Source organism: Melospiza melodia, chromosome 31, assembly GCF_035770615.1.
Source record: "Melospiza melodia melodia isolate bMelMel2 chromosome 31, bMelMel2.pri, whole genome shotgun sequence".
Classification (NCBI taxonomy): Eukaryota; Metazoa; Chordata; class Aves; order Passeriformes; family Passerellidae; genus Melospiza; species Melospiza melodia.
In genome coordinates this window covers 2,692,373-2,719,651 of record NC_086224.1, presented here as the reverse complement: position 1 = coordinate 2,719,651, position 27,279 = coordinate 2,692,373, and the positions used below count along the sequence as shown (strand labels likewise).

The window sequence follows — 27,279 nt, the reverse complement described above, 5'->3', positions numbered from 1 at the left end:
GGGAGACCGAGAAACGGGGGCGGGCGGGGGGTCGGGCCACGGGGGGGGCGGCAGGGCACGGAATGGGGAGGGGGCGTACAAAAGGTTGTTGTAGAAAAGGAGGGGGGGGGGGTCGGGGTCTGCTCTGCTCCTGCCACCGAGCGGGGCTGTGCCAGGGCGGGGGGCACGGCCGGGGGGGACACGGGGACAGCGGGGACAGCGGGGGTGACCTGGGCAGGTGACAAGGGGAGGGGGACACAGCACGCGGGAACGGGGACAGAGTGATGTGAGCAGGGGACAATGCGGGGTGAGGGTGACAGGGACAGGGGGTGGCACCGGCAAGGAGGGACGGGGACAGGGGTTACCCCGCCCTCAGTGCCCCCACCCCACGCCGGGGCACAATACCCCGGGCAGGGGACAGGAAGGTGGCAGTGGCATCACTGTGACCCTGGCGTGGGGGTCCCTGGCACGGAGAGGGGGAGGCAGGACCAGCGGAGACCCCGACACGGAAAGGATAATAAAGGATAATAAAGGATAATAAATAGAGCATCAAAAGTACAAACCGTGGGCACGGGGCAGGCCCGGCGGTGGTACCGGGACGGCCCCGGGCCGCGGGTGGCACCGGGGGTGGCACCGGGGGCTCCGGGCCCCTCGGGGCTATACCAGGGCAGAGCGGGGCTCGCACGGCCCCACGCTGGCGCAGCTGCTGCGGCGGCGGGGCCCGGGGGTCGGGGGCCCGCCGGGGGTCGGGGGGCCGGGGGTCGGGGGGCTGCCGGGGGTCGGGGGGCTGCCGGGCCCCTCGCCGGGACAGCCGTGCTGCAGCAGGATGTCCGAGCACTCGCGGCTGCCGGCGCGGCGGGCGTAGAACAGCGCGGTGCGGCCGTGAGCGTCCCGGGCCCGCACGTCGGCCCCGTACTGCGGGCACGGCCGGGTGTCACCCGCGGGGCCACCCAGGGTCACCCGGCAACGGCCCACGGGGATGGGGCCCGTCCCCGGTGTCACCCCAGGGTGTCCTGGCACATCCCGGGATGGCCGCGGACACCTCACATCCCCCGTGGTCGCGCCATTGTCCCCAGGACGGCACCGCGTCCCCCATGGCCACACTGTGTCCTTCAGGACCACCCCACATCCCCTGTGACCACCCCATGGTCCCCAGGACCCACCACATCACCAGTGACCACCCCATGGTGCCCAAGACCACACCACATCCCTGATGACCACACCACGGTCCTCATGACCACATCATGTACCCAGTGACCACCTCATGGTCCCCTAGACCCCACCCCATCCCTCAAGGCCACACCACATCCCCCATGACCCTCCCCATGTCCCCATGACCACACCACATCCCCCGTGACTGGACCGTGTCCCCCATGACCACACCATGTCCCCAAAAGCCACTCCATGGTCCTCATGGCCACATCACTCACCTTCCGGCCATGCCACGGTTCCCAAGGCCACCCCCCATCCCTCAAGACCACACCACAGTTCCCAAGACCACCTCACGGTCCCCATGACCATCCCTCAAGACCATCCCATGTCCCCAGTGACCACACCATGGTCCCTCAAGACCATACCTTGTCCCTGATAGCCACTCCAGAGTCCCCAATGACCACCCCAGGTCCTCGTGACCACACCACATCCTCAATGACCACACCATGTCCCTCAAAGCCACCCCACGGTCCTCACGGCCATGTCACTCAACTCCTGGCCATGCCACGGTTCCCAAGACCATCCCACAGTCCCCAATGACCACCCCATGATCCCCATGACCACCCCCAGCCCTCAAGACCACCCCATAGTCCCCATGACCACACCACATCCCTCAAGACCACATCACATCCCTGATGACCACCCTATGGTCCCCATGACCACCTCATGTCCCCATGACCACACCACCTCCCCATGACAACCCCCCATCCCTCAAGGCCACACCACAAGCCCGATGACCACCCCGTGGTCCCCAAGACAACCCCACATCTGCAGTGACCACCCCGTGGTCCCCATGACCACCCCATGGTCCCCAAGACAATCCCACATCTGCAGTGACCACCCCGTGGTCCCCATGACCACCCCATGGTCTCCAAGACAATCCCACAACCCCAGTGACCACCCTGTGGTCCCCATGACCTCCCCGTGGTCCCCAAGATCACACAACATCCCCAGTGACCACCCCGTGGTCCCCAAGACAACCCCACATCCCCAGTGACCACCCCATGGTCCCCATGACCACCCTGTGGTCCCCATGACCACCCCATGGTCCCCAAGACCACACAACATCCCCCACACCCACCCCACAGTCCCCACAACCACGCCATCCCCCTCATGGCCGTGCCACACCACCCACGGTGACCCCACATCCCCCACAGCCCTCCCAAGACCCCGCCAGCCCCGTGCCCACCGTGCTGCCCAACCACCCAGCAGTGCCCACGTACCCACACCAGCAGCTGGGTGATCACCACCTGGGCGCCGTCGCAGGCCAGGTGCAGCGCCGTGCGCCGCTCGGCGTCGGCCGTGGGCACGTTGAGCTGCTCCTTGTGGCTGTGGGCCAGCAGCAGCAGCACCGCGGGCAGGTCCTGCTGGCCCACGGCCACCAGCAGCCGCTCGGCCAAGGGCGCCTCGGCCGCGGGCAGCGGCGCCAGGAACAGGCGCTGCTCGTACTTGGCACGGATCCACGACTCCCGCTCCTCCCTGGCATGGGGACAGGGGGGACATGGGGGACAGAGAGGGACATGGGGAGTTAGGGATGGATCCATGACTCCCGCTCCTCCCTGGGCATGGAGACAGGGGGGACACGGGGGACAGAGAGGGACATGGGGAGTTAGGGACACATCCACGACTCCCGCTCCTCCCTGGCATGGGGACAGGGGGGACATGGGGGACAGAGAGGGACATGGGGAGTTAGGGACAAACCCACGACTCCCGCTCCTCCCTGGGCATGGGGACACGGGGGGACATGGGGGGACATAGCAGGGACATGGGGGGACATGGGGGGACATGGGGTGTTAGGAAGGAATCCACGACTCCCGATCCTCCCTGGGCATGGGGACACACGGGGGACATGGGGGACATGGGGGACAGAGAGGGACATGGGGAGTTAGGGACACATCCACGACTCCCGCTCCTCCCTGGGCATGGAGACATGGGGGGACATGGGGGGACACGGGGGGACATGGGGAGTTAGGGACAGATCCATGGCTCCCACTCCTTCCTGGGCATGGGGACACATGGGGGACATGGGGGACACAGGGGACATGGGGAGTTAGGGATGGATCCACGACTCCCGCTCCTCCCTGGCATGGGGACATGGGGGACACGGGGGACAGAGAGGGACATGGGGAGTTAGGGATGGATCCACGACTCCCGCTCCTCCCTGGGCATGGGGACACGGGGGGACATGGGGGGACATAGCAGGGACATGGGGGGACATGGGGGGACATGGGGTGTTAGGGATTGATCCATGACTCCCGCTCCTCCCTGGGCATGGAGACATGGGGGACATGGGGGGACACGGGGGGACATGGGGGGACATGGGGGGACATGGGGTGTTAGGAAGGAATCCACGACTCCCGATCCTCCCTGGGCATGGGGACACACGGGGGACATGGGGGGACACAGGTGACATGGGGAGTTAGGGACACATCTGCGACTCCTGCTCCTCCCTGGGCACACAGGGGACATGGGACATGGGGGACATGGGGAGTTAGGGACACATCCACAACTCCCGCTCCTCCCTGGGCACTGGGGGACACGGGGGACACGGGGAGTTTGGGACAAATCAACAATTCCCTCTCCTCCCTGGGCATGGGGACACAGGGGACAGAGAATGTTAGGGAGGGAAGGGTGGCATCATGGGGACACAGGGACGCAGTTTCTGTTCCTCCCTAAATAGAGGGGCATGGGGACATGGGGGACACGGGACATGGGGAGTTAGGGACAAATCCACGATTCCCTCTCCTCTCTGGTCACGGGGCCATGGGGACACAGAGGACACAGGGGGACATGGGGGACACAGGGGACATGGGGGACACAGGGACACAGGGGACATGGGGGACACAGGGACACAGAGGACATGGGGGACACAGAGTGTCAGGGACGGCAGGGTGGCACCACGGGGACGCAGAGCCTGCCACACCCTGGGCATAGAGGGGGCATGGGGACACAGGGGTGTGGCAGTGGGGACACAAAGGTGGCAGTGGCGCGTGGTGGCATCACGGGGACGGGGAGGGTGAAAACGGGGGGGACACATGAGGGCCACATGGCAGCAGGGTGGCACGGGAGGTGCCACACAGGAAGGACAGGGGTGTCAGTGGGGCATTGCTGGATTGTGGGGTCACAAGGGACAGGGGTGGGGACACGGGGGCACTGGGGGCACGAGGAGAAGGGGCATCAGAGTCTGTGGGATGGCACAGTGGTGACACGTGGGCTGGGGACACAGGGCACCAGGGAGGGAAGGGTGGCATCATGGTGGCGTAGGGGACAGGGACATGTGGTGACATCAGGAATGGCAGGGCAGCATCATGGTGGCATAGAGGACAGGGATGTGTGGCACTATCAGGAGTGGCAGGGTGGCATTGTGGTGGCATAGAGTACAGGAACTTGGTGATGAAGGAACTTGTGGTGGCACCAGGGATGGCTGGGTGGCATCATGGTGGCATAGAGGACAGGGACATGTGGCTGTATCAGGAATGGCAGGGTGGCATCATGGTGGCATTGGGGACAGGGACATGTGGCTGTATCAGGAATGGCAGGGTGGCATCACGCCAGCCCAGAGCACAGGGCCATGTGGTGGCACAGGCACAAGGGTGACACTGGGGGCACACAGGGCAGGGGTGACACTGGGGGCACATGGAGACAAGAGGTGACACTGGGGGCACACAGGGGTGATCTGGGGGCACACAGAGTGACACGGGGGCACATGGGGTGACACGGGGGCACACAGAGTGACATAGGGGCATGCAGGGTGACATGGGGGCACACAGGGTGACACGGGGGCACACAGGGGGTGACACGGGGGCACACAGGGGGTGACACTGGGGGCACACAGGGGTGATCTGGGGGCACACGGGGTGACACCGGGGGCACACAGGGGGTGACATGGGGGCACACGGAGTGACACGGGGGCACACAGGGGGTGACATGGGGGCACACGGGGTGACACGGGGGCACACGGGGGCACACAGGGTGACACAGGGGCACACAGAGTGACATGGGGGCACACAGGGTGACACGGGGGCACACAGGGTGACACAGGGGCACACAGAGTGACATGGGGGCACACAGGGTGACACGGGGGCACACAGAGTGACATGGGGGCACACAGGGTGACACCGGGGGCACACGGGGTGACACGGGGGCACACGGGGTGACACGGGGGCACACGGGGGCACACAGGGTGACACAGGGGCACACAGAGTGACATGGGGGCACACAGGGTGACACGGGGGCACACAGAGTGACACTGGGGGCACACAGAGGTGACACCGGGGGCACAGAGGGGGTGACACGGGGGCACACAGGGTGACATGGGGGCACACACGGGGTGACACGGGGGCACACGGGGCAGGGCTCACCCACCGGGAGGACTCGTGCGTGGGTTTGCAGCGCCCGCGCGGGTTCTGCTCCCAGATGCTGTTGGCGGTGGCGTTGCCGATGGCCGAGAGCACCAGGGTCAGCTCGCGGGGCCAATCGTCCAGGTCCAGCGAGCGCACGCGCGACACGTGCGTGCCCAGGTTGCGGTGGATGCCCGAGCACTCGATGCAGATCAGGGCGCCCAGGTTCAGGCTGGCCCACGTGGGGTCTGCGGGGTGAGCAGTGTGACACAGTGTGACACAGTGTGGCACATGGCGTGGCACGTGGTGGCGGGGAGCCACGGCACAGTGTGGTCCATGCCATCCATCGTGTCACCCATGGCATCACATGTCCCCCATGGCATTGTGTGGCTTATGGCGTTGTGTGACCCTGGTACGGCTCATGGCACCACGTGCGTGCCCAGGTTGCGGTGGATGCCCGAGCACTCGATGCAGATCAGGGCGCCCAGGTTCAGGCTGGCCCACGTGGGGTCTGCGGGGTGAGCGAGGGTGGTGGGTGAGATGTGGGGACCTGGGGGTCCTCATGGTGTGACACAGTGTGGCACATGGTGGCACATCGTGGCACGTGGTGGCGGTGAGCCACAGCACCATGTGGCATTGTGTCACTGATGGCATCGTGTGACCCTGGCACGGTGCGGCTCATGGCACCATGTGGGGTCTGCAGGGGGAGCAGGGGTGGTGGGTGAGCTGTGGCACCCCTGGGGTCCCCATGGTGGGACACAGTGTGACACATGGCGTGGCACGTGGTGGCGGTGAGCCACGGCACGGTGTGACCCACAGCACCACGTGGCATGGTGTCACCCATGGCATCACGTCCCCCGTGGCATTGTGTGGCTTATGGCATTGTGTGACCTGGCACGGTGCGGCTCATGGCACCATGTGGGGTCTGCGGGGTGAGCGGGGGTGGTGGGTGAGATGTGGGGACCTGGGGGTCCTCATGGTGGGACACAGTGTGACACAGTGTGACACATGGTGGCGGTGAGCCACGGCCCGGTGCGGCTCATGGCACTGTGTGGCATCACATGTCCCATGGCATCATGTCACCCATGGCATTATGTGGCTTGTGGAATTGTGTGACCCTGGCACGGTGTGGCTCACGGCACTGTGTGGCATGGTGCCACCCATGGCATCATGTCCCACAGCATTGTGTGGCCTATGGCATTGTGTGGCATTGTGGCACCATGTGGCATGGTGTCACCCATGGCATCACATGTCCTATGGTATTGTGTAACCCTAGCATGGTGTCACCCATGGCACCTTGTGGCCTGTGCCATGCATCGTGTGACCCACAGCACCATGTGGCATCGTGTCACCCATGGCATCATGCCCCATGGCATTGTGTGACCCTGGCATGGTGTGGCTCATAGCCCCATGTGGCCCGTGCCATCCATCGTGTGGCCTATGGTACCATGTGGCCTGTGCCATCCCCCATGTGACCCATGGCACTATGTGGCCTGTGCCATCCATTGTGTGACCCATGGCACCATGTGACCCATGCCAACACACGGCCCAGGCCATCGTGTGACCCACAGAACTGTGTGACACGTGCCATCGCGTGGCCCACAGCCCTCCCTCGCCCCAGCTGCCAGGTGGCCCCTGGCACAATGTCACCCCGTGGCACCACCACCTGCATGCAGGGCACCCCTGGCCCATGAACCGATGTCCCCCCATGTCCCACGAACGGGTGTCCCCTCACATCCCCCCCATTGTCCCCCAGACTCACTGGGTGCCCCGCAGTCCACACAGAGCGAGTTCCCTCGGGCACCATGTCCCATGAACTGATGTCCCCCCATGTCCCACGCCCCCCATGCCCCCTGTTGTGCCCCCATTGTCCCCCCACTGTCCCCTGGCACTCACTGGGTGCCCCGCAGTCCACGCACAGCGAGTTCCCTCGGGCGTTGCGGATGGCCTGGATGGCCACGGCCTCGCTCTGGCTGTCCATGCGTGCCTGGGGGGGCACAGGGGGTGAGAGGGGCACGGGGCTGGCACACAGGGGGTGAGAGGGGCAGAGGGTGGCACATGGGGGTGAGAGGGGCACAGGGGTGGCACAGGGGGTGAGAGGGGCACGGGGGTGGCACAGGGGGTGAGAGGGGCACGGGTGGCACATGGGGGTGAGAGGGGCACAGGGGTGGCACAGGGGGTGAGAGGGGCAGGGGGTGGCACATGGGGGTGAGAGAGGGGCACGGGAGTGGCACATGGGGGTGAGAGAGGGGCAGGGGGTGGCATATGGGGGTGAGAGGGGCACGGGGCTGGCACACAGGGGGTGAGAGGGGCAGAGGGTGGCACAGGGGGTGAGAGGGGCACAGGGGTGGCACAGGGGGTGAGAGGGGCACGGGGGTGGCACAGGGGGTGAGAGGGGCACAGGGGTGGCACAGGGGGTGAGAGGGGCACGGGTGGCACATGGGGGTGAGAGAGGGGCACGGGGGTGGCACATGGGGGTGAGAGAGGGGCAGGGGGTGGCACATGGGGGTGAGAGAGGGGCACGGGGGTGGCACATGGGGGTGAGAGAGGCACGGGTGGCACATGGGGGTGAGAGAGGGGCAGGGGGTGGCACATGGGGGTGAGAGGGGCACGGGGCTGGCACACAGGGGGTGAGAGGGGCAGAGGGTGGCACAGGGGGTGAGAGGGGCACAGGGATGGCACCCAGGGGGTGAGAGGGGCACGGGGCTGGCACATAGGGGGTGAGAGGGGCACGGGGGTGGCACACGGGTAGGAGGGGCACAGGGATGGCACACAGGGGGTGAGAGGGGCACAGGGGTGGCACACAGGGGGGGTGAGAGGGGCACGGGGGTGGCACACAGGGGGTGAGAAGGGCACGGGGGTGGCACAGGCGCCCTGCCAACCCCCCCTCCGAGCTCCCACCTTGTTCTTGCTGCTCTCGCAGCACTGCAGGCTGGCCAGGATCTGGCTCTCGATGGCCTGCACCCACGCGTCGCGCTCCTCAAAGCTGCCGGCCTCGAAGTGCCACGTCTGCCCCGTGCTCGACACGATCAGGAACTCAAAGTTCTCCTCCTCTGCGGGACCAGAGACCCCCGGGGGGGGCGCTGGGATGAGGGTCCGACACCCACTATGGGCCCAGTCCCCCAAAGCCACCCCTGGCACCCCAATCCCCTCCCCAGAGGTGCCCACCCCGGCTGGGGTGTGCTGGCAGCAGGCAAGGGGGGCACAGCCACATGCACGGGGAGGCACCGCTCACGCCACGTTACCTGTTTTATAAATATTTCTTAAACTACCAAAACTTTTTAATTTCCACATTTTGCGCTTGGCTGCGGAGGGTCCGGGCAGCAGGAGTGGAGAGAGGAAACGGGGACAGAGTCAGGGGGGCCCACGAAGCCCTGGGGACGGTGCAGAAGGTGGCAGGCGGAAGGTGGCAGAGCGAGGGGGGTGCGTGGACAGCGTGGCTGAGCGCGGCCGGGGGTGAGGGGCAGCATCGGCCCGGACCCCCCGAGTTCCGGGGCGTCCTCGCCGTGGAGGGTGGTGGCCTTGTCGCCACAGTGCCACCGTGGGGGCCTGGGGCTGGGGACGCGTGGCTGTGGCACTCACCTTCTGCCTGCCCACCCGAGCCCTCGGTCTTGGACGGCGTCATCAGCTTCTTCCTGCGGTGCTTCTTCCTGTCCACCAGCGGCGAGGGCGGGGGGTCCCTGCCGGCGCTGCCGGGGCTGGACACGGCCTCGAAGGACAGCGGGGACTCTGCCGAGACACCGCGCGGGGGACGCTGGGGACACCACGGACACCGGGGCCGCCGAGGCCACCAGGCGCCTGAGGAGCAGCGAGCGAACCGGGAGCACTGAGGCCACCAGGGTCATCGAGTCCATCAGAGCCCTCAGGTCAGGGCTATCAAGGTCATCAAATCCATCAGAACCACCCAAGTCAGGGCTATCAGGGTCACCAAGTCCATCAGAACCACCCAGGGCTATCAGGGTCACCAAGTACATCAGAACCACCCAGGTCAGGGTTAGCAGGGTCACCAAGTCCATCAGAACCACTCAGGGCTATCAGGGTCACCAACACCATCAGAACCATCCAGGTCAGGGCTAGCAGGGTCATCAAGTCCATCAGAACCACCCAGGGTTAGCAGGGTCACCAAGTACATCAGAACCACCCAGGGCTAGCAGGGTCATCAAGTCCATCAGAACCACCCAGGGCTAGCAGGGTCACCAAGTCCATCAGAACCACCCAGGTCAGGGCTAGCAGGGTCACCAAGTCCATCAGAACCACCCTGGTCAGGGCTAGCAGGGTCACCAAGCCCATCAGAACCACTCAGGGTTAGCAGGGTCACCAAGTCCATCAGAACCACCCAGGGCTAGCAGGGTCACCAAGTCCACTTGTGCCACCAGGGCCACTGGACTCACTGGGTCAGCAGGGTCAAGTCCCCCAGAGGTGCCGGGCATGCTGGGGCCATCAGAGCTCACCAGGGTCACTGATCTCACTGTGACCACCAGGACCCAGTCCCAAGGCCACCGAGTTCATTGGTCTTACCAAAATCCCTGAGGCCACCAGGGTCACAAGAGCCTCTTGGCTCACCAGAGTCATGGAGGTCACCAGGGCCACTGGGCTCACCAGGCTCACCAGGTTCATTGTGGCTTCTGGGACTCCCAGGTCCACGTGCTCACCACGGCCAGCAGTTTCACTGTGGCCACCAGCACCACCAAAGGGCCACCAGATCCCTGGGCTCACCAGGACCACCAGGGTTATTGTGGTCCCTGGAGTCACCAAGGGCCACCAGGTCCCTGGGGTGACCAAATCCACAATGGTTATTGTGGTCACCAGTGCCACCAAGGGCCACCAGGTGCCTGGGCTCACCAAGTTCACCAGGGTTGTTGTGGCCTCCAGAGCCACCAGAACCACCAGGGCCACCAAAGGCCACCTGGTCCGTGGACTCACCAAGTTCACCAGGGTTATTGTGGTCACCAGAACCACCAGGGCCAACCAAGGGCCACCTGGTCTCTGAGGTCACCAGGACCACCAGGGTTATTGTGGCCACCACTGGGGTCAGCAAAGGCCACCTGGTCCCTGAGCTGATCAAATCCACCAGGTTTTCTGTGGCCTCCAGAACCACCAGGGCCACCAAGGGCCACCAGGTCCCTGAGCTCACTGTGGTCACCAGTGCCACCAAGGGCCACCAGGTCCATGAGCTCACCAGGACCACCAGGTTTACCGTGGCCTCCAGAGCCACCAGTGCCACCAAGAGCCACCAGTGCTCAGAAGCCACCATGCTCAGCGAGGCCACCACGGGGATGTCCCTGTGGGTGGCCCGGGAGGTGGCCGTGTCCCTGCCCGTGCCGTGTCACTCACCTGAGGCCAGCTTGGCGCTGGAGGCGGAGGCGCAGCGCTGCAGGGACCCCTTGCCCACCACCTTCAGCCCCGGCTCTGGGGGCAGGCTCAGCCCCACCGAGGGGACGGCGGCTGCAAGGGGAGGGACGGTGTCACCGCGGTGCCACCCCCGTGGCGTCCCCCCATCCCCGGTACCCCCGGGGCTCACCGGCAGGCTCGGGCTCCCGCAGCAGCCCGTTGATGCTGGCCGAGGGCCCGCAGGCGGAGATGGCGCGGGGCGGGCGCTTGCCCGGCACCTTGACCGTGGTGCGCAGCAGGTCCATCTCCTTGCCGTGCGTGCTGTGGATGTAGTCCTGCGGGGACAGCGAGGGTGACACCGGGCTCTGCCACCCTCTGGGGACGTGGGGGGACGGGGGCGCTCACGTTGATGCTGGGGTGGTAGAAGAGGAGGCCGTTGCTGGACAGGGTCACGTATTTCTTCTTCCACTCCTTGTTCAGGGAGTTGCCGCTGCGCTTCAGCAGGAAGCTCTGGGGACAGGGAGCAGTGAGGGGACACTGGGGACACAGGGGACACAGGAGACACAGCCACATCCTCCTGCCAGCGCCACCACCCACCTGCTTGATGGGGATGGCACGGCCGCTGCCGGCGCCCTCGCCTCGGCTGTCCAGGCTGCGCTTCTCGGAGTCGCTGCCACGGCGCGTCTGTGGGCACGGGGACAGGACAGGGGATGGCACTCGGGGCACAGCTGGGGACACTGGTGCTCCCACATGTCCCCCACTGCTGCAGCCTGGTGGTGGGGACATTGGGGTGCCACAGACCCCAGCACTGCAGCCACATGATGGGGACACCCTGGGTGCCCACGTGTCCCACAGTGCCACCACCACCACCACGTCACAGGGGCGCTATGGATGCCATGTGTCCCCGCCACCCTGCTAGAGGACACATCAGAAGCCCCATGGTGGGGACATCCTGGGTGCCCTGCATGCCCCCCATCCCCACACTGGATGCCCACATGTCCATCACTGCCACCACCACCATGTCAAAGGGGTGCTATAGATGCCACATGTCCCCGCCACCCTGCTAGAGGACACATCAGAAGCCCCATGATGGGGACATCCTGGGTGCCCATGCATCCCTCAGTGCCACCATCACCATGTCCCAGAGGGGTGTTATGGGTGCCATATGTCCCCACCACCCTGCTGGAGGACACATGAGAAGCTCCATGATGGTGTCCACGCCTCCCTCAGTGCCATGACCACCACGTCCCACAGGGGCACCAGGGATGCCATGTGTCCCCACCACCCTGCTAAAGGACACATCAGAAGCTCCATGGTGGGGACACTCTGGCTGCCCACATGTCCCCCATCCCACATGTGGGACATACCCACATGTCCCTCAGCGCCACCACCCCCATGCCATGGGGACAACTGAGGTGCCATGTGCCCCTCAATGTCACCACCCTGCCAGAGGACACCTGGGCTGCCACATGTCCCTTGCTGCCACCACCCTGTCAGGATGGGTAACACCACCAAGGGGACACCCAGCATGTCACACCCCACATGTCACCACGCTGTGCCAGGGTGCCTGGTGCCCCCGGTGCCCCCAGTGCCCACGGTGCCCCCGTGCACTCACGGCGAAGAGGCTGGTGCGGCGCTTGGCCCCGCGGTGCAGCGAGCTGGGGGTGCCCAGCGGGGCCGGGGTCTCGCTGCGCAGCTCCCGGTGGCTCACGTTGGGCGTGGAGGGCAGCGAGGACGAGTAGTCGCTGGTGTGGCCACCATTGCTGGTCTGGGGGGGACACGGGGTCAGCCTGGGCTGTGCCCGGCTCTGGGGAGGGGCTCGGGGGTTACCTGGGGGTACCTGGCTGGGGTGGACCCCCCCCACCGGGGTGGAGGCGGCCGAGTGGCTCGGGGAGCTGGGCAGGGACTTGCAGGACGCCATCAGCTGCTGCTGCTTCTTGAGCGCCACGGCCCGCTGGGCCACTGCAGGAGATGGGTCAGGAGGGCTGGGGCACAACCTGCCCTGGCACCGGCCCGGGCACCCACACCTGGGTATCCACACCTGGATACCCACACCTGGGTACCCACACTTGGATACCCACACCTGGGTACCCACACCTGGATACCCACACCTGGGTACCCACACTTGGATACCCACACCTGGGTACCCACACCTGGATACCCACACCTGGATACCCACACCTGGGTACCCACACCTGGGCACCCGCACTGTGTACCCACACCTGGATACCCACACCTGGACAAGGTCCTCATAGCCATGCCAGGTGGACACTGTCCCCATCCCACCTGGACATGGTCCTCATTGCCATCCCACCTGGACACTGTTCCCATCCCATGTGGACATGGGCCCCATCCTCATCCCACTCAGACACTGTCCCCATCCCACCCAGCTGCTGGCCACTGTCCCCATCTCACCTGGATGGGGCCCCCATCCCACAGGGTTGGACATGGTCCCCATCCCCATCCCACCTGGACATGGTACCCATCCTCATCCCACTCAGACATTGTCCTCATCCCACCTGGATGTCCCCATCCCACAGGGGTGGACATGGTCCCTGACCTACCCAGCTGTGGCTCCACCCCACCTGAACAAGGTCCCCTGCACTACCCTGTCCACTGTCCCCATCCCACCTGGCCGTGGTCCCTGTCTCACCTAGACATGGCCCTGTGGCCACCACTCCCCTTGTGGGGACCCAGGTGTGATCCCACTCTGGCCACCATCCCCGTCTGACCAGGTCACCGAGCCCATCACACTCTGGTCACTGTCCCCCCCTCACCATGTCACCAGCCCCCTCCCCACCCCTCGGGGTGTGGTCACCCACCCTCGGTGAAGACCCTGTCCACGTTGAGGCCGTAGGTGGCGCAGGTCTCGTAGTAGAGGCAGCGCCGCGCGTCCCCGCAGAGCGCCCGGGCGCGCGCGTCCTCCACCGCCCGCGGGCTGGACGAGCTGATCTTGTCTGGGGAGCCAGGGGGGGGTCACTGGGGGTGCCCCGTGCCCCTCCCACCCCCAAAGCCCCCCCCCCCCCGTGCCCCCCTGGCTCACCCTGGGTGCCCACCAGCGCCAGGGCCACGTCGCTGGTGCCGCGCAGGTCGCTGAGCAGCGCGTGCAGCTGCGTCACCTCCTCGAAGCTGCTCTCGCTCTCCAGGCTGAAGACGAAGATGACGGCGTCCGCCCAGCTGGCAAACTGGGGGGCCACGGGGGGGGTCAGGGCTCGGCTCTGGCCAGCGTGGCCCCCCCGGGCCCCCGTCCCCTCGTACCTGTGCGTCCGGGGCACCGGCCTCCTCCCGGATGAGCAGGAGGTGGCTCTGGCCATCGACGGTCACCTCACGCTTGAACTGGCCACCTGCAGTGGGGAGGGGAAGGGGGAGACCCTGCAGGTGTGCTCTGCCCACATGGATGGAACCTCCCATGGCCATGCCCAGCACCAGGTGTGACCAGTGCTTTGACCCCAGATGTCCCTCAGCCATGCCCAGCACCATGACCTTGCCCATTCTGTGGCCACATCCATCCCCTCCACCATCTCCACAGCCATCCATGCCCAGCACCATGACCTCGCTCATTCCCTGGCCACGTCCATCCCCTTCACCATCTCCACACCCGTCCATGCCCAGTGTTGTGACTTTGCCCATTCCATGACCGTGTCCATCTCGTGGTCATGCCCAGCCCCACCACATGTCCATCCCATGCCCAGCTCCATGGATATGTCCACTCATCCATCTCCATCCCCATGGACACGCTATCACTGAACCCATCCCCATGCCCATGGTCACATCCATGCCATGTCCATGGTCACATCCATTACCTGCCTATGGACACTGTCTATCTCACGGTCACGTCCACCCATGCCCATGGTCATGTCCATGCCATGCCCATGGTCATGCCCATCCCACGGTCGCATCTATCCCATGGTCATGGTCCATCCCATGCCCATGATCACGTCCATCCCCATGCCTATGGTCAAGTCCACCCCATGGTCACATCCATCCCCTGTCCATGGTCACAACCATCCCCTGCCCATGGACATCGTCCATCCCATGCCCATGGTGTGTCCATCCCATGTCCATGGTGTGTCCATCCCATGCCCATGGACATCGTCCATCCCATGCCCATGGTGTGTCCATCCCATGCCCATGGTGTGTCCATCCCATGCCCATGGTTGTGTCCATCCCATGCCTATGGTCATGTCCATCCCATGCCCATGGTCATGTCCATCCCATGCCTATGGTCATGTCCATCCCATGCCCATGGTCATGTCCATCCCATGCCCATGGTTGTGTCCATCCCATGCCCATGGTCATGTCCATCCCATGCCCATGGTTGTGTCCATCCCATGCCCATGGTGTGTCCATCCCATGCCCATGGTTGTGTCCATCCCATGCCCATGGTCATGTCCATCCCATGCCCATGGTTGTGTCCATCCCATGCCCATGGTCATGTCCATCCCATGTCCATGGTGTGTCCATCCCATGCCCATGGTTGTGTCCATCCCATGTCCATGGTCACGTCCATCCCATGCCCACGGTCACGTCCATCCCATGCCCGTGGTCATGTCCATCCCATGCCCATGGTCATGTCCATCCCATGCCCATGGACATCATCCATCCCATGCCCATGGTCACGTCCATCCCATGCCCATGGTGTGTCCATCCCATGCCCACGGTCACGTCCATCCCATGCCCGTGGTCATGTCCATCCCATGCCCATGGTCACGTCCATCCCATGCCCATGGTCACGTCCATCCCCTGCCCACATCCTCCCCATGGCCACTCACTCTCAGTGGGCTCCAAGCCCACGTAGGAGCCGGTGAGGAACCGATGGACGAGCGCTGACTTCCCACTCTTGCTGCTGCCCAGGACACCCTGGGTGGGCACAGGGATGTCAGGATGGCCGGGGACATGGTTCTCAGGGGACACGGTCCTCAGGGGACATGGTGACATGGGGACACAGTCCTCAGGAGACATGGGGACACAGGGACATGGGGACATGAGGACATGGGCACACAGGGACACGGGCACACAGGGACATGGGGGGGGGACACAGTCCTCAGGGGACACAGGGACATGGGGACATGAGGACATGGGCACACAGGGACACGGGCACACAGGGACACGGAGACACAGGGACATGGGGGGGGGGGACACAGTCCTCAGGGGACACAGGGACATGGGGACGTGGGGACATGGTCCTCAGGGGACATGGGGACACGGGGACACAGGGACACAGGGACACGGGGACATGAGGACATGGGGACTCAGGGACATGGTCAGTCCTCAGGGGACACAGGGATACAGGGACATGGGGACAGGGGGACATAAGGACGTGGCACCCACCAGGCGGATCTCGGGGATAGAGCGGCCCAGGGTCCATTCCTGGCTGTTCACCAAGGCCTCTGCGGAGGGAGACGGGTGAGACAGAGCCCAGGAGCCCCGGGCACCCCCAGGAACCCCCAGGAACCCCTGGCACCTCCAGGAACCCCCAGGAATCCCTGGCACCCCCAGGAACCCGGGGCACGCCCAGGAACCCCCAGAAACCCCTGGCACCCCCAGGAACCCCTGGCACCTCCAGGAACCCCGGGCACCCAGAGGAACCCTGGGCAACCTGCAGGAATCCCTGGCATCCCCAGCAGCCCCTGGCACCCCCAGGAGCCCCTGGCACCCCCAGTGCCGGGGTGCCCCCACCCCGCAGCGCAGCAGCAGCTCCCGCGTGGGCGGCCACCAGCTGTCACCCAGCAACGGCGCCGGGCCCGCGGGGGCGGCGCGAGGACGTGGAGATGCCACGTGGCACGGACGGGGACGTGGCAGCACGAGGCGTGGTGTGCCAAGGCACGAGGAGGCAGAGGGCACGGGGACGCGGTGGGCACGGGCACGGAGAGCACGGCGTGGCGCGGGGACACGATGGGAACCACAACGGGCATCGGGTGGCACGAGGATGTGGTGTGGCATGGGGACACAATGGATTCCAGGATGTGACAGCCGTGAGGGCACGGCGTGGCATCAGGACGTGGTGAGGGGACACAGTGGGAGCCACCAGGCCGTGACAGGCACCGGGACACGGTGTGGCACAAGGATGTGGCATGAGGACACAACGGGCACCAGGACACGGCACGGCAGGGGGATGTGAGGTGGCACAAGGACACCACGGATTCCAGCACATGATGGGCGCGGGGACACGATGCCAGTGGTGCCCGACAGCCTTAGGCCTGAGGATTCAGCATGGTGTGAGCACAGGGTGTGGCACAGGGACACGACGGATGCCAGGACACAGCGTGGCAGCCTGGCACAGGGACATGGTGTGGCACAAGGAGGACACAGCATGAGGACACGGTGTGGCACGTGACGGGTACAAGTCCAGTGGCACCAGAATGCAGCGCATGTGGCACAAGGACACAGCATGGCACTGGGACATGGTGTGGCACTGGGACACAGTGTGGCATGAGGACAGGACATGGCACAAGGAGGACGAGGCGTGGCACAGGGATATGGTGTGGCACAAGGATGAGACGTGGCACGAGGACATGGCGTGGCACTGGGACATGGTGTGGCACGAGGACAGGACATGGCACGAGGACAGGACATGGCACGAGGACACAGCGTGGCACATGACGGGCACAAGTCCGGTGGCACCAGCACGCAGCGCATGTGGCACAAGGACAAGGCGTGGCATGAGGACATGGCGTGGCACCGGGACATGGTGTGGCACAAAAACGAGGCATGGCATGAGGAGGACACAGCATGGCACTGGGACACGGCGTGGCAGCATGTCACTGGGAACGTACTTCACATGGTGTGGCATGAGGACAGGACATGGCACGAGGACACGGTGTGGCACTGGGACATGGTGTGGCATGAGGACACAGCACAGCACACGATGGGCACGAGGCTGCGGTGGCACCAGAGCACAGCGCGTGTGGCACAAGGACACGGTGTGGCACTGGGACACGGTGTGGCACAAACATGAGGTGTGGCACAAGGAGGATGCAGCGTGGCACTGGGACATGGTGTGGCACTGGGACATGGTGTGGCACAAACATGAGGCGTGGCACAAGGAGGATGCAGCGTGGCACTGGGACATGGTGTGGCACAAGGACAGGACATGGCTCTAGGACACAGCGCAGCACACGATGGGCACAAGTCCAGTGGCACCAGAGCTTGGTGTATGTGGCACAAGGACAAGGCACGGCACTGGGTCACGGTGTGGCACAAGGACAGGACATGGTACGAGGACATGACGTGGCACACAACGGGCACAAGTTTGGTGGCACCAGAGCGCAGCGCGTGTGGCACAAGCACCTGGCATGGCATGGGGACATGGTGTTGCACGTGGCACGGGGACACGCCGTGGCACAAGCACCTGGCGTGGCACTGGGACATGCCCGGTGCCCCCCACACCTCCTACCTGGCATCCCCAGCCCCTGTGGGCATTGGTGGCACCACCAAGGGGGAGCCGAGCCAGGACACGGTCAGGGTGCCCCCCGTCTCTGTGCCTCAGTTTGTGCCCCCAGCGCGGAGCCGGATCCGTGCCAGGCGCGGGCCGGCCGGGAAAGGGTTAACGCTGCCGCCTGTCACCCCTCTCATTGTCACCGAGTGCCACCCCCGGGCCCGCAGGTGCTGCCCACGCACCCCGCGGTGCCAAGGTGCGCGCAGGCACACGGGGGGTGCCGGGGGGGGGACAGAAGGACGCGGGGGGACGGGACAGATGGGGGACAGGATGCACGGGTGTGACGCACGGATGGAGGCGAGCGCAGACGGACGGACGGACGGATGGATGGCGGGACAGAACGACGGAGGTGGGGGTCGCGTCTGACCCCCGTGGAGTTCCCCCAGTGGGGAAACTGAGGCACGGGATCCCCACCATGGGATCCCCCCACGGGCAGCACCGGGCCCGCCAAAGCGGGGAGGTCACATCGGCCCAGGGCACAAACACCAAACGCGGCACAGCCCGGGGGTCACAGCCCCCCTGAACCCACAGCCCCCTCCCCACAGCCCCCCTGAACCCCAGAGCCCCCTCCCCACAAACCCCCTGAACCCACAGCCCCCATCCCACAGCCCCCCTGAACCCACAGCCCCCATCCCACAAACCGCCTGAACCCCACAGCCCCCATCCCACAGCCCCCCTGAACCCACAGCCCCCCTGAACCCCACAGCCCCCATCCCACAAACCCCCTGAACCCCACAAACACCCTGAACCCCACAGCCCCCATCCCACAGCCCCCCTGAACCCACAGCCCCCTCCCCACAAACCCCCTGAACCCACAGCCCCCATCCCACAGCCCCCCTGAACCCCACAGACCCCCTAAAACCCCACAGTCCTCTGAAACCCCACAGACCCCCGGAACCTCACAGCCCCCTGAATCTCACAGCCCCCCGAAAACCCCACAGCCCCCCTAAAACCCCACAGTCCCCTAAAACCCCACAGACCCCCGGAACCTCACAGCCCCCCTAAAACCCCACAGTCCCCTAACACCCCACAGTCCCCTAAAACCCCACAGCCCCCCTAAAACCCCCAGCCCCTCTGTACCTCAGAGCCCCCCCTGAACCCCACAGAACAGCCTTGGGGGTCACAGCCCCTCTGAAATACACAGCCCCCCTAAAACCCCACAGCCCCCCTAAAACCCCACAGCCCAGCCCGGGGCTCACAGCCCCCCCTGAACCTCACAGCCCCCCCGTACCCCACAGTTCCTCTGTACCCCACAGCCCAGACCGGGGGTCACAGCCTCGTCGACCAACACAGCCCCCTGTACCCCACAGCCCCCCTAAAACCCCACAGCCCCCCTAAAACCCCACAGCCCAGCCCGGGGATTACAGCCCCCTGAGCCCTACAGCTCCTCCGTACCCCACAGCGTCCCTGAACCCCACCTGGGGGTCACAGCCCCCCTGAACCCCACACCGTCCCCGTACCCCACATCCCCAGACGGGTCCTGCTGCCCCCCACGGGCCCCGGGGATCCGGGCGCCTCCTCCTCCTCCTATCAGGTAAACTGAGGCACAGTCCCGCGGCCGCAGCGGGCACCGCCAGCCCTGCCCCGGCTCCCCGGGGCCCGCGGGGACACCGAGCACGGCCGGGGCTGTCCCGGGCCGGTACTCACTGTGCGGGGTGCCCGCGGCCGGCTCCGCACCGGGGGGAGCCCAGGGGGGCGCGGGGTGGGTGGGGGTCGCCGCAGGGCTCTTGGTGAAGATGCCGCTGATGAACTTGAGCATCTTTCGGTCGCGGGTGGAGGCGCGACCCCCCTCGCGTCCCCGCTTGAGCCCGGTCTCGGGGGCGGGGGCGGCCACCAGGACCCCCGGCTGGAGGTCGCTGTAGTCCAGGGTCTTGCTCTTGCCCTTGCTGGGGGACAGCCGGGCCCGGGGGGGCCCCTCGCTCTTGCCCCCCGCCTTGGGGCGCCCCTTCCCCTCTCCCTCGGGCCACGACAGGCGGCTGCCGGCGCCTTTGCCGGGGGCTTTGCCCGCTCGGGGCTCGGGGGTCCCGCGGCTCCCCCCGCCGCCCCCCGCTTTGGGGGGCTTGGGGCCGGCCAGGCGGAGGCGGCGAGCGCCGGCCGAGGGGTGCGGGGAGCCCGCGGGGGGGTCCGGGGGCGGCGGGGGGGCCCTGGCGGCCTCCAGGGGACCCTCGGGGCCCCCCCAGGTGGCCTGGCTGAGGAGGGGGCGCCGGGGGGTCCCGGCGGGCTGCGGGATGTCCAGGGCGGCGAGAGAGCGTCCCGACCCCTCCAAGGTGCCCTTGGCCCCGCGGGGGTCGGGTTTGGGGGGCACGGCCTGCAGAGGGGGGGGCAGCAAGGAAGGGTCGGGTTTGGGGGGCACGGCGGGGGGCGGGGGGGGTTTGGGGGGCACCGCCGGGGGCGGCAACAGCGCCGGGTCGGGTTTGGGGGGCACGGCCGGGGGCGGGGGGGGCAGCACGGCCGGGTCGGGTTTGGGGGGCACGGCCGGGGGCGAGGCGGGCGAGCGGGGGCGGGGGGCGTCGGGGCCGGGACCGGCCGTACTTATCCGGAGCGCGTCCTGCCGCTGGAAGAGCCGCTCGGGCCGCCGGGCTCGGCCGGGCTCGGGGGTGCGGGGGGCGGCCGCGGCCCCCCCGGGGCCAGGGGCTCCATCGCCGCCGCCGCCGCCGCCCCCCGCCTCCTCCGCCTCCCCCGCGGCGCCCACCGACTCGAGCTTGACCAGCGTGAGCGAGATGAGGTAGGTGGTCCTGCGCTGGAGGCCGGTGCTCCTGCTCATGGGTGCGGGCAGGGCCCCCCCGGGCCGCCCCCCCGGCCCCCCTGGATCCCCGCGCGGCGCCGCGGCCGCCGGTGCCGCCGATGCTCCGGTCCCACCCCCGGCCCTGCCTCCCCGAAGCCTTCGCCGCTCGCCCGCCCCCGGAGGGGTTGGAACCGCCGCCGCCCCCCCCGCCGAGCAGCGGCGCCCCCCGGGATCGGGGCCACCCCCCCAGCCCGGGTCAGCGGCCGGGGGGCATCGCGGGGGAACCCCCCGGGCTGGGGGCGGCCGCGGGAGGGGCCGGGGGCTTCGGGGGGCTTCGGGGGGCTTCGGGGGGCTTTGGGGGGCGGGGGGGGGAGCGGGGGCGGGTCAGGGCGGGGGGAGGGGGGTGTGGGGACCCGGGGGTCCGGGGGGGGGGCGGGAAGGGGGGGGTTACAGGTGCGGGGGGAGATGGGGGGTGAAGGGCAGGGGGCAAAGCGGTGGTGGTGGGGAGGGGGCGCGGGGGCTCCGGGGAGGGGGAAGCGGAGGGATGGGGGGTCACGGGGCGGGGGGGGTCATGCCCGCGCCCCCCCGGCAGCGGCGCTCACGGCAGCGCCCGACGGGCTCGTCCTTGGCGGCGGCGGCGGCGGCGCGGGCGGGGGCCGGGGCCCGGCGGGGGGGGCCCTGAGCGGCCGGGGGGGGCCGGGGCCCGGCGGGGGGGGCCCTGAGCGGCCGGGGGGGGCCGGGGCCGCCGCTCTCCGCCATGCGCCGCTCCCAGGGCCGGGCTGGGGCGGGGGCGGGCGGCGGCCCCGCCGCTACCGGGCAGGCGCGAGCGCTCCCGGGCGCCCCCCCCGAGCCCCCGGCACCGGCACCGGCACCTGCTGGGCTGCCGGGAACCCCCCGCCCCGACACCCCCCTGCACCGCCGATGCATCCATCCATCCATCCATCCATCCATCCATCCATCCATCCATCCATCCATCCGTCCCTCTGTCCATCCCGCGCTCCTAAATCCCCTCCCTCCCCTTCCCGGGGCACCAACGCTGGGTCGGGAGGGGTCCCGCGGGCTGGGGGGGGGCGTGGGGGCGGCTTTGGGGTTTTTTGGGGGGTCTTGCGGGGCTCGGGGCAGGCTCATCCACCCCTTTTCTGGCGTTTTTTAGCAGCGGCGCAGCATCCCTGCGCATCCCGTTACCACGGCAACGGTGGGGATGGCGCTGCGAGCAGCCGCGGACCCCCTCAGTGTCACTCTCGTCACTCCCGTGTCCCCCTCGCGGAGCCGGGCCAGGTGTCACCAGGGGCCATTGCGGTCCCCCACGCCAGCGTGACCCCCCCGGCTCCGCATTGTCACAGCCTGGGGGGGTCGGGGCACGGCGGGACCCCTCAGCCCCCTGTGCCCCCCGGGGGTCTCGGCCCTGCAGGGCTCTGCGTGCCCCCCACGCGCGGGGTTCCCCCGGATCTGGCACCGCTCCGGGCAGGGGGGCATCACCGGAGGTGTCCGTGCTGCCGCCCCGGGGCTGTGACGGTGGGGCTGCGGGATCTGCCCTCACACCCCGTGGGGACGGCGCTGTCCCCTCCAGTGTTCCCCTGTCCTCTCCAGTGCTCCCGGTGTCCCAAGCAAGGGCCGCCCCTGCCCATCGCTCAGGTGTCCCACGCTGCAGGGGGGGGACGACGACGACACGGGGTCACGGCGGGTCCGACACCGGCACCAGAACATCCCTGTCCCTGTCCCTGTCCCTGTCCCTGTCCCTGTCCCTGTCCCTGTCCCATCCCTGTCCCTGTCCCTGTCCCATCCCTGTCCCATCCCTGTCCCTGTCCCTGTCCCTGTCCCCATCCCTGTCCCTGTCCCATCCCTGTCCCCATCCCTGTCCCCATCCCCATCCCTGTCCCTGTCCCTGTCCCCATCCCTGTCCCTGTCCCTGTCCCTGTCCCTGTCCCTGTCCCATCCCTGTCCCTGTCCCTGTCCCATCCCTGTCCCATCCCCGTCCCTGTCCCTGTCCCTGTCCCCATTCCTGTCCCTGTCCCCATCCCTGTCCCTGTCCCATCCCTGTCCCTGTCCCCATCCCTGTCCCTGTCCCTGTCCCTGTCCCCATCCCTGTCCCTGTCCCTGTCCCCATCCCTGTCCCTGTCCCATCCCTGTCCCCATCCCTGTCCCTGTCCCATCCCTGTCCCTGTCCCTGTCCCCATCCCTGTCCCATCCCTGTCCCTGTCCCATCCCTGTCCCTGTCCCCATCCCTGTCCCCATCCCTGTCCCCATCCCTGTCCCTGTCCCATCCCTGTCCCTGTCCCATCCCTGTCCCTGTCCCTGTCCCTGTCCCTGTCCCCATCCCTGTCCCCATCTCTGTCCCCGTCCCATCCCTGTCCCTGTCCCTGTCCCATCCCTGTCCCTGTCCCATCCCTGTCCCTGTCCCTGTCCCTGTCCCTGTCCCCATCCCTGTCCCCATCTCTGTCCCTGTCCCATCCCTGTCCCATCCCTGTCCCATCCCTGTCCCTGTCCCATCCCTGTCCCTGTCCCCATCCCTGTCCCCATCCCTGTCCCCATCCCTGTCCCTGTCCCCATCCCTGTCCCTGTCCCTGTCCCTGTCCCATCCCTGTCCCATCCCTGTCCCCATCCCCATCTCTGTCCCTGTCCCCATCCCTGTCCCCATCCCTGTCCCCATCCCTGTCCCCCATCCCCATGCCTGTCCCATCCCTGTCCCCATCCCCATCCCTGTCCCCATCCCTGTCCCCATCCCTGTCCCCATCCCCATGCCTGTCCCATCCCTGTCCCCCATCCCCATGCCTGTCCCATCCCTGTCCCCATCCCCATCCCTGTCCCCATCCCTGTCCCCATCCCCATCCCTGTCCCCATCCCTGTCCCCATCCCTGTCCCCCATCCCCATGCCAGTCCCATCCCTGTCCCCATCCCTGTCCCCCATCCCCATCCCTGTCCCCATCCCTGTCCCCATCCCTGTCCCCCATCCCCATGCCAGTCCCATCCCTGTCCCCAGAGCCGCTGCCCCCATGGTGGGGCCGGGGGGGTTAAAGGGGGGCGGGGCAGCGCCCTGGGCCCCCCCGGGGGTGGGAGGGGGCTCGGGGGGAGCTCTGGGCCCCCCCAGCGCTCCGTGGGTACCACAGCGGGCGCTTGGCAACGCGGCATCCCCCGGCTTCCCGTTGCCATGGCAACAGCGCGGGAGATGTCAGAGCGGGGGGGGAGCTCAGGGATGTGGGGGCTCGGAACGGGCGGGGGGCGGCAACCGAGCCCCGCCCACAGTGACGTCACCGGACACCCCCGCGTGGGGGCGGGGCCATCGGGGGGAGGAGACCCCAAACCCCCGCAGCCCCTCCCCCATCAGGGGACCACCCCCCCCCCAGCAACAAGTGCCCCCCCCAGGGCCCCCCCAGCATCAGAGCCCCTCCCACACCGCAGCTTCCCCCCAATCCCCCAGCAGCCCCCCGGAATCCTCCAGCAGGGCTCCCCCCAACCCCGCCAGGGCCCCCCCAGTCCCCCCAGGGCCTCCCAAGTCCCATCGGGGTCCCCCTAATCTTCTGAGGCCCCCCCCAATCCAACCGGGGCCCCCTCCAATCCCCCCAGGGACCCCAATCCCACCGGGACCCCAAAGTCCCATCAGGGCCCCCCAATCCTTCCAGGGCCCCCCAACCCCCCGGAGCCCTCCCCCCAATCCCCCTAGAGCACCCCCCGCCCCCTCAGGCCCCCCCCGCAGACGCAGGCAGGAGGAAGTGGCCCCATGGCCCCGTTCCCACAGCCGGGCCCGGAAACCGCCCCAGGGCCCCAGACGGAAATGGGGGGGCCCCAACCCCCAGCAGGGCCTGCACCCCCCCTGCACCCCCTGGAGGGTCCCCATGGGGGGCGGGCACTGCCAAACCCCCCCGTGGCACTGGGGGGCACCGGGGCATAGAATGGGGGGGGCATGGAATAGGGGGCAGGGACCCCCTGAGCTGGGGCAGGACCAGTGTGGGGCTGGGGGGACACCAGGGTCACATCTGTCCATCTGTCTGTCCATCTGTCTGTCCATCTACCCCTCCATCCATCCATCCATCCATCCATCCATCCATCCATCCATCCATCCATCCATCCATCATCCATCCATCATCCATCCATCCATCATCCATCCATCCATGGACACTGTCCATCCATCCATCATCCATCCGTCATCCATCCATCCATCCATCCATCCATCCATCCATCCATCCATCCATCCATCCATCCATCCATCCATCCATCATCCATCCATCATCCATCCATCCATCATCCATCCATCCATCCATCCATCCATCATCCATCCATCATCCATCCATCCATCATCCATCCATCCATCCATCATCCATCCATCCATCCATCCATCCATCCATCATCCATCCATCCATCCATCCATCCATCCATCATCCATCCATCCATCATCCATCCATCCATCCATCATCCATCCATCATCCATCCATCCATCCATCCATCCATCCATCCATCCATCCATCCATCCATCCATCCATCCATCCATCCATCCATCCATCCCTGTGTCCATCCCTCCCTTCCACCTGCCCTGCTGTCCGTCTGTCCATCCATACCTCCAGCCAGCTCCCTGTCTGTCCATGCCTCAATCCCTCCCCTTGTTCCTCCACCCATCTGCCCACGCCTCATCCCTCCACCCACCCACACATCCACCCACAGGATGTCCATCCACTGCCCATCCATCTGTCCATCCACTCTCCATCCACTGCCCATCCATCTGTCCATCCACTCTCCATCCACTGCCCATCCATCTGCCCATGAACTGCCCATCCGACTGTCCATCCATCTGTCCATCACTCTCCATCCATCTGTCCATCCTCCTGTCCATCCACTGTCCCTCCCCTGTCCATCCTCCTGTCCATCCACCTGCCCATCCATTGTCCATCCATCTGTCCATCCGCTCTCCATCCGCTCTCCATCCACCTGTCCTCCTGCCTGTGCCCCTTAGTGTCCCCTCCAGTGTCCCCTCGGTGTCCCCCCGGTGTCCCCCAGTGCCGGTGTCCCCCCGGTACCTCGGAGGGCCCTGAGGGCGCTGCTGTCCCCCTGCCTGTGCCCCTCGGTGTCCCCTCATTGCCTCCCCGGTGTCCCCAGCCCCGCTGTCCCCGCGGTGTCCCACTGTCCCCCTGATGTCCCGCTGTCCCCGCGGTGTCCCCGGTACCTCGGAGGGCGCGGAGGGCGCTGCTCAGGCTGGCTCTCAGCCGGGGCTCGGCCACGCTCTCCACGAGCCGCACCAGGCGGTTCAGGTGGCCCTTGGCCCCCTCGTGCCGGGCCACCTCGGCCCGGATGGCGGCCAGAGCCTCGCGCCGCTCTCGGGGGGCCCCCATGGCACCCCCGGTCCGTGCTCCGCGCTCGCTTCCTGCCGGGGCCGCGGCGCCACCCGCGGGGACACGTCACGGGCGGGGCTGGCACGGCCCGGCCCCGGTGCACCGGGACAGCCGGGACACGCTGGGACACGCTGGGACACGCTGGGACACGCTGGGACACGGGCACGGCCCGGCACGCCCGACGCCACGCCACGGGCACGGCAGTGACAGGCACAGGGGGCACACGCGTGGGGACACGGGTGGGAGCGGAGGGGAAAACCCCGAGGACACCACGGCGTGTCTGGGGACACCCTGGGGGCTCAGGGGGACACCCACGGGGGGCTGTGTACACACGTTGGGGACACATGGGCCGGCTGGGACACGTGTGCAGTGACACACGGGCATGCTGGGGACACGGACACAGCAGTGACACGCTGGGGACGTGTGCAGTGACACACGGGCATGCTGGGGACATGGGTGCAGTGACAGGGACACAGCAGTGACATGCTGGGGACACACGGGCACGGCAGTGACAGGCACAGGGGACACACACGTGGGGACACACACACGAGTGACACACAGGGGGGACACGTGGGGACACACACACACGGGTGGGAGATGAGGGGACACTCTGAGGACACCACGGAGTGTGCAGGGACACCCTGGAGGCTCAAGGGGACACCCACGGGGGGCTGTGTACACACGCTGGGGATGTGGGGACATGCGTGTGTGTGTGGTGACACGGATACAGCCGTGACATGCTGGGGACATGGGTGCGGTGACAGGGAGGACACCACGGTGTGTGCGGGGACACCGAGGACACCACGGCGTGTCTGGGGACATCCTGGGGACACACGGGGACACCCACGGGGGGCTGTGTACACACACTGGGGATGTGGGGACATACGTGTGTGTGGTGACACGGATACGGCCATGACATGTATGGGCACACTG

General features: G+C 67.1%; 1 protein-coding gene across 1 annotated transcript; it reads right to left on the bottom strand.

Annotated features, from left to right (window-relative positions):
- Positions 1 to 88: 88 nt before the first annotated feature.
- LOC134431304 (arf-GAP with GTPase, ANK repeat and PH domain-containing protein 2-like) lies at positions 89 to 26,346 on the bottom strand. The gene is made up of 19 exons (XM_063179289.1): positions 26,181 to 26,346; positions 16,194 to 16,252; positions 15,635 to 15,722; positions 14,121 to 14,206; positions 13,906 to 14,047; positions 13,685 to 13,819; positions 12,703 to 12,824; positions 12,478 to 12,630; positions 11,460 to 11,546; positions 11,268 to 11,372; positions 11,053 to 11,197; positions 10,866 to 10,976; positions 9,114 to 9,260; positions 8,777 to 8,836; positions 8,433 to 8,584; positions 7,428 to 7,518; positions 5,557 to 5,779; positions 2,415 to 2,670; positions 89 to 894 (listed from the first exon to the last, which is right to left on the bottom strand). The coding sequence occupies exons 1-19, from the start codon at positions 26,344 to 26,346 to the stop codon at positions 637 to 639; spliced, it is 2,586 nt and encodes an 861-aa protein (XP_063035359.1). The 3' UTR covers positions 89 to 636.
- Between the last annotated feature and the right edge of the window lie 933 nt (positions 26,347 to 27,279).